Source organism: Mixophyes fleayi, chromosome 5 (assembly GCF_038048845.1).
Source record: "Mixophyes fleayi isolate aMixFle1 chromosome 5, aMixFle1.hap1, whole genome shotgun sequence".
Lineage (NCBI taxonomy): Eukaryota > Metazoa > Chordata > Amphibia > Anura > Limnodynastidae > Mixophyes > Mixophyes fleayi.
Window position 1 is genome coordinate 100,211,938 of NC_134406.1, and position 16,002 is coordinate 100,227,939.

The window sequence follows — 16,002 nt, forward strand, 5'->3', positions numbered from 1 at the left end:
TGACAGTAACACATACATTTTTTCAGGTTTATATACTACAGCTTGTGCTGTATATGGGGCATTAAAATAAGTCAAAGTTTGGACATAAAAAAATAGCTGACATAGGTTAACTTGGCATTTTCTAGTCTGCAATGGATGAAGGTGTCAATCTGTCAAAAGTGTGTCAAAAGGAGATGGGCATTAGTTGTGACATACTATCTGGACCCCAAACACATTGGGCATGTACATCGAGTATACACGCATCCAGATGCAGCAAGGAACGGATCTGAAGTTACGCCTGTTGATGAATACGGGTGTAGGCCGCTCTGCTCTAACAGACAAGGCACTGCAGGATAGGTCAAATACATATGTGCAATATCAATTCATTACAGAATGCACAGAAAAGAAAAAAAAGCAATTAATGTCACCTTTTTCAAATTTTTTTTAGAACATTTATTAAGATGTTTTTAATGTCTACTGTACTTAAAGTACATACCTTTGAGATGTCCAGAGCTTCATTCTGACACTGTTGCATGCGCTTTAGCTTGCAACACCCTTTGTGTGCATTGACTGTGTGCAGACGCCCATTCCCCTTCATGTTCTGCCCCTGACTTCATAAGTTGTCATAAGTGTCTGTTGTACTTGAAGTTGAATTGAAAGCTGCTGCGTTCTGTGGCATACGGTCCAGTACTGAGTATGCGCAGAGTAATTATATGCAACGTATCACCATTTGCGCTCCTTAATGAATCAGGCCATTATGTTTAATAATAATTTTCACTATGAACTACTAGCTATTGCTAGTCTACTATTTTCCCATTTCTAGAGAAATGAGTCAAAAGTTTTTGTGTTTTTTTTACCTATAAAATAATCAGGCTAAATGAACGATCACACGCCAATTTACTAATATTTTTCCAACTGGAAACAGATAACTTCAAAGTAAATATAATTTTTTTCATATCCTTTTTATATGTATTTCTTCCTACTATTTTCCAGGACATAACTTGCTGTCTGGGTCAACCACCTTTTGTCTCAATGAGAACACGATCAGGCGCGGGCTGGGAGAGGGATGGTCGGGGGGCACACAGGCAGCCGCATCATATGACAGGGGATGCGGCCGCCTGTGCGCTGACACGGCCGCATCTGATGTCATCAGATGCGGCCGCGGGAGGAAAACTATGTTTTTTGCATCCGGGGGGGCGGGCGGCCGGCCTACCCCCCGGCCCTAATAGCCGTCTGACCCAACGGCCCCCCTGCTCCCCGGGCCAGCCCACCCCTGAACACGGTGCAATAACCAATTAGGCTTCTGTTGCATGGCCAATCTTCAGACTCCAGGGTGTGAGGATCAGTAATAACCGAGCCCCAATTATAAAAATAAAGGTGCAAGTATTGAAGTTCTTTGCTTTTTAAACCCTCCACTAATAGTTATAATAATTTCACCATCACACCACTGGAAGTTTTAGTTACATTTTAAAACATAGTAATGTGATAATTTATGAGAAAGAAAATGTTGTGGAATAGAGCCGCAAAAGCATTAGCGATTTTTTTCGGGGTAGCAGGATATGAGGGTGCGGAACAGAGTTGACAATCATTACCACCTATTCTGCCAACAAACTCGATTCATACAAAACTTTTGCTACAATTTAGCGCATCTCTAATTAGGAGGATCTTGGTCCTTGCTCTGCATTTTAGAGCTGGTCTAAAGTTTCCCTTAGCCTAGTGTTTTTCATAAGGTTTTTCTTTGAGCTCTACTCTCTTTGTCCGGCTTCCTTCTGTAGATTTTCTATTTCTAACGTAATGTTGACTCCTGCATCTTACTGATGATATATTAATGTAAATTCTAAACATTGATGTCTCTGTATCCTGAGGCATTGCAGTTCAGTGCAAGATGTGTAATTCATATTTGGTTTTTACCATACTGGATACCCTTGAAATTAGTCAGCAGAGAAAGGCAGATAACCTTTCAAATGTTGCTGTTTTATGTTGCTAGGTTTTGAGGAAGGATACCTATATTTCTAACATGCCATTTTTTATGTGGAATGATTCAGATGTGAAGATATGTTCAGACTCTCAAGGGTCAGATGACACACTGAATGCATTTCACATCTCATTTCCTATGTCCTGGTTCAAAGATTCCAATGGGAACCTTTTTCATCTGAGCTATTACATTGAAGTTAAGGGAAGCTTAACAGCCAAGTTGGATTCCAGCCATGGTTAAGTGAATGCAAAGCTGCCTTCAGAAACAGAGAGCTCACATAGGACAGATTTATTTAGAGGTCAATGAAGTCTGATTTGGGTCAGCAACTCTGATCTGCTTGTAAAGTTCAAAGTGACTTTTAAAAGGAGATATGAATAATGAAAGGGACACAAGAAAGGACCAAATCCAATGGTGAGGAGCAAATATTACTAAGAAAATGGGTGAGTGGTATAGTCTGGGCTATAACCTGCTACTCTGCAGTGCACTAAAATAACATAGTTCTGTGGGGTCACACAAATGTAATGGCAATGTGCAATCACAATTCCATCATAACAGCAACTAAATACAAGTAAAAAAAAAGAAAAGCTTCAAAACTTCATAACAATTTTAAGTAAACCTTTTAATCACGGTGATGCTATTAGATTACAGTGTCACAACAATTAGCTCCAATTATCTTATTCATAGATAGGCAGCTTGTGCACAATTTGGCCAAACATATCAAGTGCAAGGCAACTGCCTCAAGCCCTGTTAATGCAGATACCTGCAATAGTTGGAAAACTGTGGTCATCTGCTCACTGATTTTGTTTGCGAGTCTCAGTGGACATCTTATTAATCCTGATCATATGTTTATTAGCTTTATGGCTCTTTTGTAAACCTACACATGATCAAATTGACCTTCTAAAACACACAGCTAAAGTTTCTGTCCAATTACTGTGTATATGGCTCGGTACACACTACAGGAAAATTCTACCAGTTAACAATTTACCAATGACAGTGGAAAAAAAGCCCCGATCAGCATGCCGAATCATGTATACACACTATACACGATTTTCTTTAGGTCTGTGCTTACATCTGTCATAACAATCGGGCCCCTATATATATATATATATATATATATATATATATATATATATATATATATATATATATAAAAGATTATACATATATGGGCCCTGCAGCCCAGGGGGGCCCATCGGAGGCAGCAAAAAAAAAAAAATCCCTGAAAAAAAAAAGAAGACATTACTTACCTTGCAGTCAGCTGGCGATCCGGCTCCCTCCATGGTCTCCTTCTTCGTCGCGCTCCGCAATGGATGTCGGGCGGGCGTGATGACGTCACGCCCGACATGCACTGCGAGCGCCGCACGGAGGAGGAGACCATGGAGGGAGTCGGATCGCCAGCTGACCGCAAGGTGAGTATTGTCTTTTTTTTAATTTTTTTTTTTTTTTTGCTGCCTCCGACGGGCCCCCCTGGGCTGCAGGGCCCCCGGGCACCTGCCCATTGTGCCCAATGGGAAAGACGGCCCTGTAGTCATATAAAACTATACCTCAATATATTTTAATTACTACCAGTATTACCACAAGTATATTTATATGCCCAAATCTTTGTATTCATCTCACTCAAGAATTCATACGTTTGTTTCATCCATTTACTAATAATCTAAAGTTCGGTGCTGCAGCTGTATCTCCTCTCTAGTCTTCCCCATAGCCCCTACTATCTCAGTTTCCAGGAGCCCACTCTCAGGGAACATATTTGCAAGGTGGGAAAAATTCCATAGACGCACTGTGGAAAACTGTAAACTTCATATCAAACTATAACCTACTACTACTTTACTTTCCTCCCATTCATTAAAATAACATTCTACATAATAAAGTAGATTTTTTTTTTCCATTATACTGCTCAATTTAGCTTAAAGGGCTGAAATTGATCATGAGATTGATTTTAAAGCAAATGTTTTTATTCCATGTGACAATCAAGGAACACCCTTACAAATGTACCCTCTCTACTCTTACTCCACCAAGCTCTCCCCTTTTTGAAAACTCCTTTTCTGCCAACACCTTCATGTTGTTCCACAAACCTAAGTGCATTTACTGAAATCTGGGCACACTTGTCCATGGAGGGGCAAAGCTGATTTAGTATTTATGGTGCGCAGTACAGGAACTGCTTGGGCCTCACTGAAGAGGTCGGGGCCATACTAGGTTGGTGGCTCTTCCCACTTCACAGACCAGCCAGGGCTCCCAGGCAGGCCCGTGCCCTGGTAATGTATACCTGTCCCCCCTCTCGGCACCCCTGGGGACACATTTGTGTTTCTTTTTGCAACATAATAAAATAGATTGCCTTTTATCTAACATCCATTTGCTAGGGAAAACCTGACAAAAATGGCAAAAAATCCATAATTGTACATTTAATTCCATAATTACTTTTACATTTTCCGAGTAATGCAAGAAAATTACCCTGAAATGTATTATTTTTAGTTCTGAGAACCGAAATACCAGGGGGTAAATATATTAACCTCCGGTTTCTTCAACTCCCGTGAGTTCGGCATCTTCGGCGCTTAAATTTAAAGCGGCACTGCCTTGTAAAGGGAAACTTCCCTTTACAAGGCAGCGCCACTTTAAATTTAAACGCCGAAGACGACGAACTCGCGGGAGTTGAAGAAACCGGAGGTTAATACATTTACCCCCAAATATGTATATTTGTAGTCAAGAAAATAAGGGGTTATATGAAACAGGTGCATGTTTTGTTTTGTTGTGCTTTTTGTTTTTGTTCTTTACTTTTATTATTCACTTTTTTCTATGTTTCTTTTACTTACCAGGAAAGGGCTTTAGGCTTCGTCAGAGACTACCTTAAGTTTATTACTAGTATATTCAATGCAAGTTGTATGTATTAGTAACAACAATAGCACTTAAAATCACAACCATGGGTCTAATATTAATATAAAAATCTGTCAATTTGCTGTATGGCATATGTAGATGTGACGTTTCTAGACGTCATTTTGTGTTAAGGGATTAATATATTGAATACTTTGGGACTATTGTATGTATTGCATGTATTTTTATATATCCTTCTTTTAGGTCTTTTGCCGCATAATCTTTTTTTGTTTATCTTCAGGGAGTATTGATTCATTTCATTTACATAACATGAGAAATCTGATCTACTGTACATAATAGTATAGGGATTCGTTTTTTCTCATTTTCTGAATTTACTGGCTGGATTATATGAGGTGTTGTCTCTTGGTGTATCATAAAACTGATTTGTCTGTTCTCTGTACTGCATTATAATTTTATTTTCTGTGAAAAGATTTGCAAGTAATTCCCATAAGGATGGGGAGTAAGATCGCACAATTATTACTTTAAGAAACAATATGATCTGACTTTGAATAGAAAAGACCTATTCAATTTGTTCATATGGGAACAAAAACTTCCCAAAATAACTTGCTAATAGTAAATAGTGCCTGGGAATTCAAAATAGCATTGCTCTGTCAAACAAATATATATGGTATAATGTACCAATGTACAGTGACCATGACCATATTCAAGTTCTGATGAAGAAGGGTATTGATGACGCACAAAGCCTGAAAAACAAGTTTATCAAATATGAAAATAAACTTGTAACCTTCTTAAATATATTTCTTCATTTACTGCACCACCTATACCTTAAGTGGTGCAGTAAGTTGGGCTTTCCCTCCACTTGCCCAATGCATAGTCTAAAACCCCAAAAAGCTGCTTCAGAAATAATGAACATCGCTCTTAGATGAGAAAAGAGACATTTTCCTTGCTTGTGAGGGAAGAAATCACTCTTTGATCTCATCAAGGTACCTGTCTGAGTATCCCATTCTCTAACTAAATGATCACTGTACAAGGGAACTAGCAAATGAAAAGGCTGTCTCAGCCATGAATGTTAATCATGGTTATTGCTTTCATTACATCTTTAGTTATCAGAGCAGATGAGCTATATTGCAGAAAAAAAGACTTCAGTACCATGAGCAGTGTTTCCTCAGTGACTTTTCAACATTTATCATTCCTCTATAGACTAACAAAGAAAGACACTTGTGAGCAGCTCTAGTACAGCTTATGGTAGCATCTTAGGCAGGTATTGTATGAAGCAATAGGACCAGGACACCAACAAACCTTTATTCATTAATGTGTAAATATACATTTCATGATGGGAATCTGCTACCTTTTGCTGTTGAATTTATAGAGTACTTTGCAAAATATGATTGTAGTCTTTCATGTCTTAAAATATCTCTCAAAAGTCAAGGTCACATTTTAAAAGTATTTAATTTTCAATCCCATTATTTAGGTCATAGGGTATGGAACCTGGCATTACTATTTAATGCAGTTTTATCTAGGTGTGAAGTGTCATTGCTACATTTAGTAGGAATGAATACACACCATCAGGGCTTCCACCAGATATTGCGAGGCCCAGTACAAATGTATCAGGCCCCCTTCTTCCTTCTCTCACCCCACCCTCATTCTTTAAATTATTTTCTACCCAACATTTGCCCCCCCCCCCCCATTATCTACAGTCACCCCTCATCCCCGGTTCTATTTAACCCCTGCAGTAGTTTACTTTAATCTCTAAGTCTTCTTGCTGTCTCCTTTCAGCTCCTCTCTATTGACAGCGCCGTGACGTTATTACCTACATGACATCAGCGATGCTGATGGGAGTCTCTGTGCCTTGTCGTGGCTCTCTGTCCAGGAGCCGGGCACCTGGCGACTGGGATTGGAGCAAATGGGGGTAGCTGTTGGTAACCAACATTTTGGGAGTGGAAGCAAACATGCTGCCAAAAAGGGGTCCCACTGACATACTTAATTATGCAAAGAGGTCTCTCCCCACATCACCTCTCACATCTCAGGAGCAACTGCTGCCTAGAAATGGTGCCCGCTACCTCCCTTAACTCACTGCGGAGGCCCCCTCCCCTAATAAATTTGTTTGGTTCCAGGGCTGGTGGGGCACCACTCCACTGTTGGGCCCCATACTGCTGTACTCCCTGTACCCTCCTGATGGCAGCCCTGCACACCATATTGAAAATGAAGATGTGATTTAAGTACAGCCTCAGCAAGACACCTAAGAATAATTTGATTGAATTTTCAGGAATACTTTCCTGCCTGGCATATTCATCACACACAGTGATCTGTAAACAGACCTAGAACACTACACTGGCTATGATCATAATATAATTATATTCTACAACATCTGCCAAGTCCCATGTGACGTGCCTTCAGCCTGTGTGTACAAGTCATTTCACAAAGAACTGTTCATAGGAAAATATGGTGCTGGCTGCAGAGATAACTGCTAGAAAAACACGGTATTGTCACTGATTAATAGGACCAGCTGCTGAATGTTCCTACAGAAGGTTCCTACAGTCATTCAAAGGGAGTTAGCTGCAAAGAAGTGCTATTAATCGATGGCTTCCTATTAGCTGTCATCACAGCACTCACATGATGGCCAATCTCCAATCACAGCACCCACAGGACTTCCAATCTCCAATCACAGCAACCATAGGATGCTCAATCTCCGATCATAGCACTCACAGGATGCTCAATCTCCAATCATAGCACCTACAGAAAGCCCAATCTCTGATCACAACACCCACAGGACGCTCAATTTCTGATCACAGCACCCACAGAATGCCTAATTTCCAATCACAGCACCAATAGGATGCCCAATCTCCGATCACAACACTCACAGGCTGAAAGCTACCATTTTGCATCAATTAATTAATTGAGCCAAGGTTAATTAATTCAGGAGGTGAGTGCACATGAGCAGTTAAACTTATCCCAGATAAAATGGGTATGGTTGATATCTCTATATGCAAAACACAATGCTATATTTGCCACATAGGGGATATTTGCTGGATACAGAGCTATATGCTGAGGACTGACACAATGTCACTCATTCAGCATCTTTATTTTCATTGTCGCTCCCCCTCACTGAGCACCAGCCGCTGACGTGGTTGCAGTATTGTACAACAATATTTAAATATTACATATTTTATAGTTTTTGATGTGACTCTTGACAATAGAAATATAAGGCCTGATTCATCAAGGAACGTAAACGGGGATTTTCTTTGAGCCCAAAAGACACTTACTACAGCCTATGATTTCAGAGAGGGGGTGTAAAAAAACAACTTTTTTTTATTTTTTAATGTTTTATAATTAATGCCTATGACATTAATGAATATTTTTTTTCTTTTTCTGTGCATTCTTTTGTGATTTTATGTTCCACAAAGGTATTGGACATGCAGTGTCTTGTCTAGTAGAGCAGAGCAAACCTGCACTCGTATTCTTTACCAGACACATCTTCACATCCGTTCTTTGTTGAAATTGGGCATAGGTATACTCGATTTATGAATGCTTTAAAATAAACACACATTGCGTTCAATATGCGTGCATCAATAAATCAGAGAATTAATAAATCAGGCCCATAAAGTCTATATCAAGCGATCGTTTTTATGTTTTTTTTATGTATACATTCTACTAACGTTTCTTCCTTAGAGAGAAGTGCACAGTAAACAGAGTACTGAACATTTCTTACCGCTACAGTTGATTTAGAGACAAGTGCAATACTTTGTAGAAGAGAGATTGAGAGGCTGTGTTCTAGGTTTGAATTTACACAGGTGATCTTTAAAGTGGCTCTAAGCATTTTATATCACAATGTCTTCACAAAATGAAAAATAAATTGCTTGCAGGAAAGAAATTATTCTTTTTTTGCTATACTTACAAATTAGATTTTGCTGGTGTTCACGTGCAATAGAGACATACTTTCTGTAGGGCATGTACAAATGAGGTATAATTTGGAACAGCTGTGACTGTTTACTTTCTACACTGGAACAGTATGGTTAAGGAAGGCAAAACCATAAGCAGAATCAGTAATGTGATCTGAGTATTACCAGCTTTTATGTAAAGAAAACGCAGGTGTGGAAATAATGACACCAATAACACATTTTGCTTCTTGGGAATTCATCTGCCAAGCGATTTTCCATGGTCTATTTAAATAATTTGCTTTATTATGACCTAAATCAATAGAAGTACATTTGCATGGAGGAGAAGACTGATTTTTATTAACTGTCAATTCGGAAATGGTTTAAATATAGCTATATTCAGTGCATTGGCAGGGCAACTGCCTTAATGAATTTTACTTTTGAAATTGAAACTTCTGTGATGTAAGTGGCATAAAATGCAAGTTGTATTGGTCTTACAGATAAAAAAAATTACAAGCGTCTTGTCAGGCACTGTCCCCGCACTGTGCATACGTGCCGGGGACGGACGTCTGTCTCTGATCCGAATCGCATCCCATTGCCTAGCAATGGGACGCACTTCCGGGCATCACTGCACATGCATGCGCAGTAGGTCCTCATCCCATTGCCTACCAACGTGCCGCTTCTCTCCACTCTCTCGCATGTCGGCGGTCAGGTACATTTGACCGCTGAAAATCTTCTCCTACCAATCAGGGGCCATGTTAGGGTATATTAGGCACTTCCTTCCATCAGTCTGGTGCCAGAGAATTGGTTTCACCAGCACCAGCGACAGCGTTTTATCTCCTGTACCCTTGTTCCTGTTGTTTTCTATATTGGCTTCTGACCCCTGGCATGTTCCTGACTACTCTCTCGATTTGGCTCTGTTCATTATCTGGATTCTGACCACTGGCTCGTTTCTGACCATTGCTCTGGATTATCCTAGTGTACTGCGCTATCGTTTGGCATCTGACCCAGACTGCATGATCATCTTGTTCTCTTCCGCTGCACTGATAACTAACTTGGAGAACCGCGACCTGTGCACCTCACGCAGTCAAATCCATACCTCCTTGCGGCGGTCCCTGGTGAATACTGGGGGTGCATTTTACTCCACGCCTCCCTGTTTACTTGCGCTAATATCAGTCAGTGGCACCTACCCGAAGTCATTATCGTGACAATATACTCTGGCCATGAGTACACAGGACGAACCGTCGGCCCGAGACCTTCTTTTATATTTGGCCCAACTTGTGGACGAACAAAATGTCAATCAGGCCCAGCTTCTACAGTGCATTCAGGGTGTGGTCTCCCGCTTGGACACCCTTCAAGGGTCGTTACCCATACGCTCTGCGGTTCCTTCTGGAATAGAAGCTTCTTCTGCCATTTCTGCTCCACCAGCTCCACCAGTTCCACAAGCCCCCGTGGGTTGCGTATTCCGCCTCCAGAGAAATATGACAGTGACCCGAAAAAGTGTTTAACCAGTGTGCCATTCAGTTTGAACTCGCACCCGAAAACATTTCCTCAGACAGAATTAAGGTGGCCTATATAATCTCTCCTATCAGACCAAGCCCTGGTCTGGGCATCTCCGCTATGGGATTGTGGCGATCCTTTGCTCCAGAATTCAGTGACCTTTATTGAAAGTGTCCACAAGGTGTTTGACGAGCCTCACCGCGTGTCCTCTGCATCCACTGGTCTCATAAACCTTCATCAAGGAACTCTTATTGCAGGTCAATATGCGGTCCAATTCCCGACTCTAGCATCTGAGCTTCGTTGGGATGATGATGCCCTTATCGCTACTTTCTGGCAAGGGTTGAGTGACAGGGTAAAGAACGACTTAGCATAACGAGATCTGCCTTCTAGGCTGGATGATTTAATTTTGTTATGTATCAAAGTGGACATCCACCACTGAGAACGTACACAGGAGCGGGATTGTGGTCTCCGATCCTTTCCGCATCTTGCACCTCAATTCCAATCTCCTGTGCTCCCCACGGAAGAACCCATGCAAATTGGTCGTTCACAACTATCTCTTGAAGAAAGGGATAAATGCCTGAAGAATCGGCTCTGTCTCTACTATAGAGAATCTGGAAATCTTCTCTCTACATGCTCCAAGAGACCGTGAAACGTCACCTCCTAGGCGATTGCAGGGAGGTCAGTCTAGGATCCCAGTCCTCCTCTCCTTGTTCCCAGAAAGAATCTGAATTTCTCATGCCAATCTTTCTTCTGATGGTCTTCAACCTCTGTCTGCCTTCATGGACTCGGGATCCACGGGGAACTTCATATCTTCCAGTTTGGTCTCTCGGCTCCATTTGGGTACTACGCCTTTGCCTCAGCCGATGACGCTTACCACAGTAGATGGAAATCGATTCTCTAATGGCACTATCGCCTGCATCACCATTCCTGTTCATTTGATGGTAGGAGCTCTCCATTCAGAATGGATTAAGTTTCTGGTTCTCCCGAAATTCATTAACCCTGTTATTTTGGGTCTACCCTGGCTAAGGACACATTCTCCTCAATTCCATTGGCATCATGCTCAGGTTACCTCCTGAGGTTCTTCTTGTAATTCATGTTGTTTGACAACTGTCATTCGTGGTAATCCAGTCATTTCCTGTCAGACTACCTCCTCCTGTGATCTTCTCCCCAAGGTCTACTCTAAATTCCTCTATATTTTTAGCAAAGTGGCTGCGGAATCACTTCCTCCTCATCGTCCTTGGGACTGCCTCATTGATCTTGTGCCAGGCAAGAGCAAAGCCCGAGGCAGGGTATTTCCTTTATCCGTACCTGAGACTCAGGCTAAGTCCGAATACATTTCCGAAAATCTCAAACAAGGTTTTATTCGCAAATCATCTGCTCCTGCCGGCGCAGGGTTTTTTTTGTAAGGAAGAAGGATTGGTCGCCTACACCATGCATCAATTATCGCAAGCTCAACGCCATCACGGTCGAAAACTGGTATCCTCAAAACCGGTATCCTCTTCCCCTCATCACTGAGCTGGTCTATCAGAATTGGACTTCAGGGGCGCCTACAACCTAATCAGGATTAAGAAAGAGGATGAATGGAAAACAGCGTTCAATACCAAAGGCGGTCATTACGAGTACCTTGTTATGCCCTTTGGGCTATGTAACGCTCCAGCCGTATTCCAAGAATTTGTCAACGAGGTCTTCCGAGATCTGTTATATCAGTCAGTGGTGGTCTATTTAGACGATATTTTGATATTTTCCCAGGACCTACCTTCCCACCATGCCCATGTCAAAGAAGTGCTTCTCCGGTTACGGGAGAATAACTTATATAGCAAAATGGAAAAGTGCTTCTTTGATCAATCCCAGGTAACCTTTCTGGGATACATCATGTCCAGATCTGGCCTCCAAATGGATCCAGACAAAGTGAAGGCCATTTTTGACTGGCCCCAGCTAGTTGTCCTAAAAGCTATACAGCGCTTCATCCACTTCACAAATTACTACCGGCAATTTATTCAGGGATTTTCTACCCTTATCACTCCTATTATATTACCTCGCTTACTCGTAAGGGAGGCCAAGTCAAGTCTTGGTTCAATGAAGCAGTTCTGGAATTTAAGGCTATCAAAGAAGCTTTTTCCTCGGCTCCTATCTTGACCCAGGCTGATCTACATTAACCCTTCTTTTTGGAGGTTGACGCCTCTTCTGCAGATGTAGAGGCTGTCCTGTCCCAAAAGAATTCCTCTGGTACTCTCAGACCCTGTGGTTTTTTTCTCCCAAAAATTTTCCTCCACTGAATCTAATTATGGTATTGAAGACAAGGAACTCCTTGCTATTAATCTCGCATTGGAAGAATGACGCTACTTACTGGAGTGAGCCCGCTTTCCGGTCACTGTATTCACTGATCATAAAAACCTAATTTATTTACAATCCCCTCAATGTCTTAATTCCCAGGAAGCTCATTGGTCTCTATTCTTCAGTCGGTTCCAGCTCATTCTAACCTTCCGGCCGGATTCCAAGAATTTTAGAGATGATGCCCTCTCACGATCCTTGGATCCCTCTGACTCTAAAACTTCTATGCCAGCCAAACCCATCATGAATCCTGAGAAGATTTTGGCTTTGACCCAATCCTCCATTAAAACTCCTCCAATTGGACGTTCCTTTGTTGATGTGCATTTGCGCAGCAAATTGTTAAATTGGGCATATAGTTACAAAACTGCAGGACACGCTGGTATTTCTTTCCCGTTCTTACTGGTGGCCCTCCTTGATCCCTGATGTACGGAAGTTTATCCAGGCCTGTGAAGTATGTGCCAGACATAAAACTCCTAGACAATCTCCTGCCGGACTCCTGCTTCCACTTCCTATTGCTGTACATCCCTGGTTCAGCATGAGTATGGATTTTATTACTGACCTCCCTAGCAGTCTTGGTCACACTTGCACCCTGTCTCTGTTCCCGAATCGCATCCCATTGCCTAGCAAAGTTACGCACTTTCGGGTATTGCTGCGCGCGAATGCGCAGTAGATCTGCGTCCTGTTGCTAGGCAACAGGAAGCTTCTCTCCCAGAGCATGTCAGTGGTCAGGTATATCTGACCGCCGAAAATCTTTTCCTACCAATCAGGGGCCATGTTAGGGTATATAAGGCACCTCCTCCCATCAGTCTGGTGCCAGAGTATTGGTTTCGCCAGCTCCAGCATTCTCTCTCCTGTACCCTCGCTCCTGTTATTTGCTATATTGGTATCTGACCCCTGGTTTGATCCTGACTACTCTCTCGTCCTGCGATTTGGCTCTGTTCGTTAGCTGGATTCTGACCACTGGCTCGTTTCTGGCCAACCCTCTGGATTATCCTTGTGTACTGCGCTATCGTTTGGCTTCTGACCCGGACTGCACAATCATTCCTGTTCTCTTCCGCTGCACTGACAACTAAATTGGAGAACCGCGACCTGTGCACCTCACACAGCCAAGTCCGTACCTCCTTGTGGGGGTCCCTGGTGAATACCGGGGGTGCGTTAGACTGCACGCCTCAGTGTTTAGTTGCACCAATATCAGTTAGTGGCACCTACCCAAAGTCATTATCGTGACACGTCTTGATTTTAATTTAGAAATCTAAGAATTAAAAAGTCCATAACTTGAAGCATAATTTGGCATTCCTGACATATAATCCAGCTCCTTAACTATGTCTTACCGTGAGACCAGTTAGTTTAATTATGTTTTTGAAACTACTGAGGAATTATAGTTCTAAGGTAAATAATTTTCATGGATGCAGCTGTCTAGATGAGGCATAGATGCTGCTATTTTATTGCATCTGTTGTCTGCAGACTGGGGTAAAGGTGCAGTTTCAGAACCAATTCTAATGTGACATAAATGGTAAATCTGGCCTCGGACTGTATATATTCTAGGATGTCTCTTTTCAAAAGAAACAGATTGCTTTCTTATGTTTCTCTAACACTGAAACAAATTATTTTTTGTTATCATCAGTTTCTTAAGTCAGCTAAGGTTTATAGAATTGGGAAATACATCTTGAAAATGGGAGAATGTCAATGAGTGCAAGGTATAATGGATCATGTTAAGAGGCATGGAACTGTATTTAGCCTCATTCAGATGAGCACCTCCCAAAAGTTTTCTCCCGCTCTGTTTCAGGTGGAACAAAGCTTGAGAAAAACCCTCTGAACATACAACATGTGCTGGGATCACTTATACTGCTGTTCACACAGAAATCGCACATTGGGAAATAGCACATGCACAATTTTTGTACGCTTTGATCAGATTCAGTGCGAACAGCAGACGTATGCAGGACCTGGTATTAAGAACAGATCTGATCACAGATACTATTGTTCTCTATGGGAACGACACTGCCAGTATCAACTTACATTTCTTTCAAGCTTTGGCCAGACCAAATATACTAGAAGCAACATCCAGTCCATCAAGAGAAACAAAGAAATGTCAGGGAGTACTGGATACCCATTGGTGTTTTGCTTAGATCTCATTGCAGTAACATATTGTGGAACACTGCATGTTCCAGTTTCTGAGTTTACCACATTCACAAGCATCATATAGCCTACAGTGAGCTCTACAACTAATATAAGCATTTTATCTTTGTTAGTGTTAAAAACACTTATAGAGCACAACTGGGTATGATGCTTAAACATGTTTTACTAGCATTTTTAAGACTAGTAAAAACTAGTTAGTAAAAACACAAAATAAATGTGTTGGTTGTGTAGCGTTTTTAGAACTCTCTATAGGCATTTTTCTCCCAGCATGTAAACCCCAAAAAATGGAACAAGTAAGACCTAAGGGAGCTTTAACTGAAGCAATTAACTTGAGAAAACTTCCAGACTGAGATTACAGTGTCATAAATATAATCATAGTTTTATAACAAGGCATTCATCCTTCATAGCAAGATGAAGGATGAACCTCAACTTACATTAAGCATGGTAATTTCTAGCTGTGCACTACTAATAAATGTAGCCATTATAAATAGAACCACATTTTTCCTGTTGGACCTTGATAGACTTTGTATTACATTATTATTTTTTAATTTATGCTATGTTGCACGATCAGATGGGAAAAAAACATGAATCATCAAAGTGGAAGACATGTCAAATTTAGCAGGTTTTTGGTATTTTAACTAAAATCAACTTCCACATGTTGGCATTATGAAGGGTTTTTTATTCATACTCTCATTTCAAATCTTAAATGTGGGCCGTGTCATGGAGTGTAATAAAATATCTCTAATTGCCTTTGTTTTTTTTAAAAAGAAAATGCCTGTAATAGGTGTAGACGATGAGAAATGCCTAATTTTCCACATTCCTGGATGCATCATGCAACAACATTAAATAAAATCCCACCTATAATGTTTTTCTAAAAATGGAAAAATAATGACCTCCTGAACACAGGCTGTTAATTGGTTTCTTCTCCTGTTAGAGAGGCCTGCATTGTACTGTTTCACAATATCACAATCTTATATCATTTACCCATTCACACCTTTTGTGGCTGTAAATCCAACTGACTTAATTGCTGGTTGTTAATCACCACCCATCTACCTCCTTCAGAGCAGTCACTTTATCACAGGTGACAACATCATATTATTAAGAGATTCTCCCAGTCTTCATTTTATTATTTTTTTCTTCTAGGAGGAAATACAAGAAAACTTCACAAAGGTAGGAGTCAATTTCAAGAAGAACTTTAGCAGAAGTCTTTCACACATCTTAACAAGAGTATATTTGTACATGTTGTGTTTTCGTGACATAGAGCAGTGTGAGCTTCGATTTTCTGACCACATTGCAGAGCTCTGGTAGAAGAATCACTTTGGTGTGATAGGGAAACAGTGTTTCCTATTCACTTTCATGTTACTCTGACTACGTTTA

General features: G+C 41.1%; 1 protein-coding gene across 5 annotated transcripts in view; it reads left to right on the plus strand.

Annotated features, from left to right (window-relative positions):
- The window catches only part of PDE1C (phosphodiesterase 1C), a 702,427-nt gene that overhangs the window by 341,254 nt on the left and 345,171 nt on the right, over window positions 1-16,002 (plus strand). The window contains exon 2 of one of the 5 annotated variants that reach the window (XM_075212601.1): window positions 15,769-15,795. The exons of the other annotated variants lie outside the window; for them this stretch is intronic. Within the exon in view, the coding sequence (XP_075068702.1) occupies window positions 15,769-15,795 (27 nt within the window). The remainder of the gene's footprint in view (window positions 1-15,768; window positions 15,796-16,002) is intronic. 5 annotated transcript variants of the gene reach the window in all.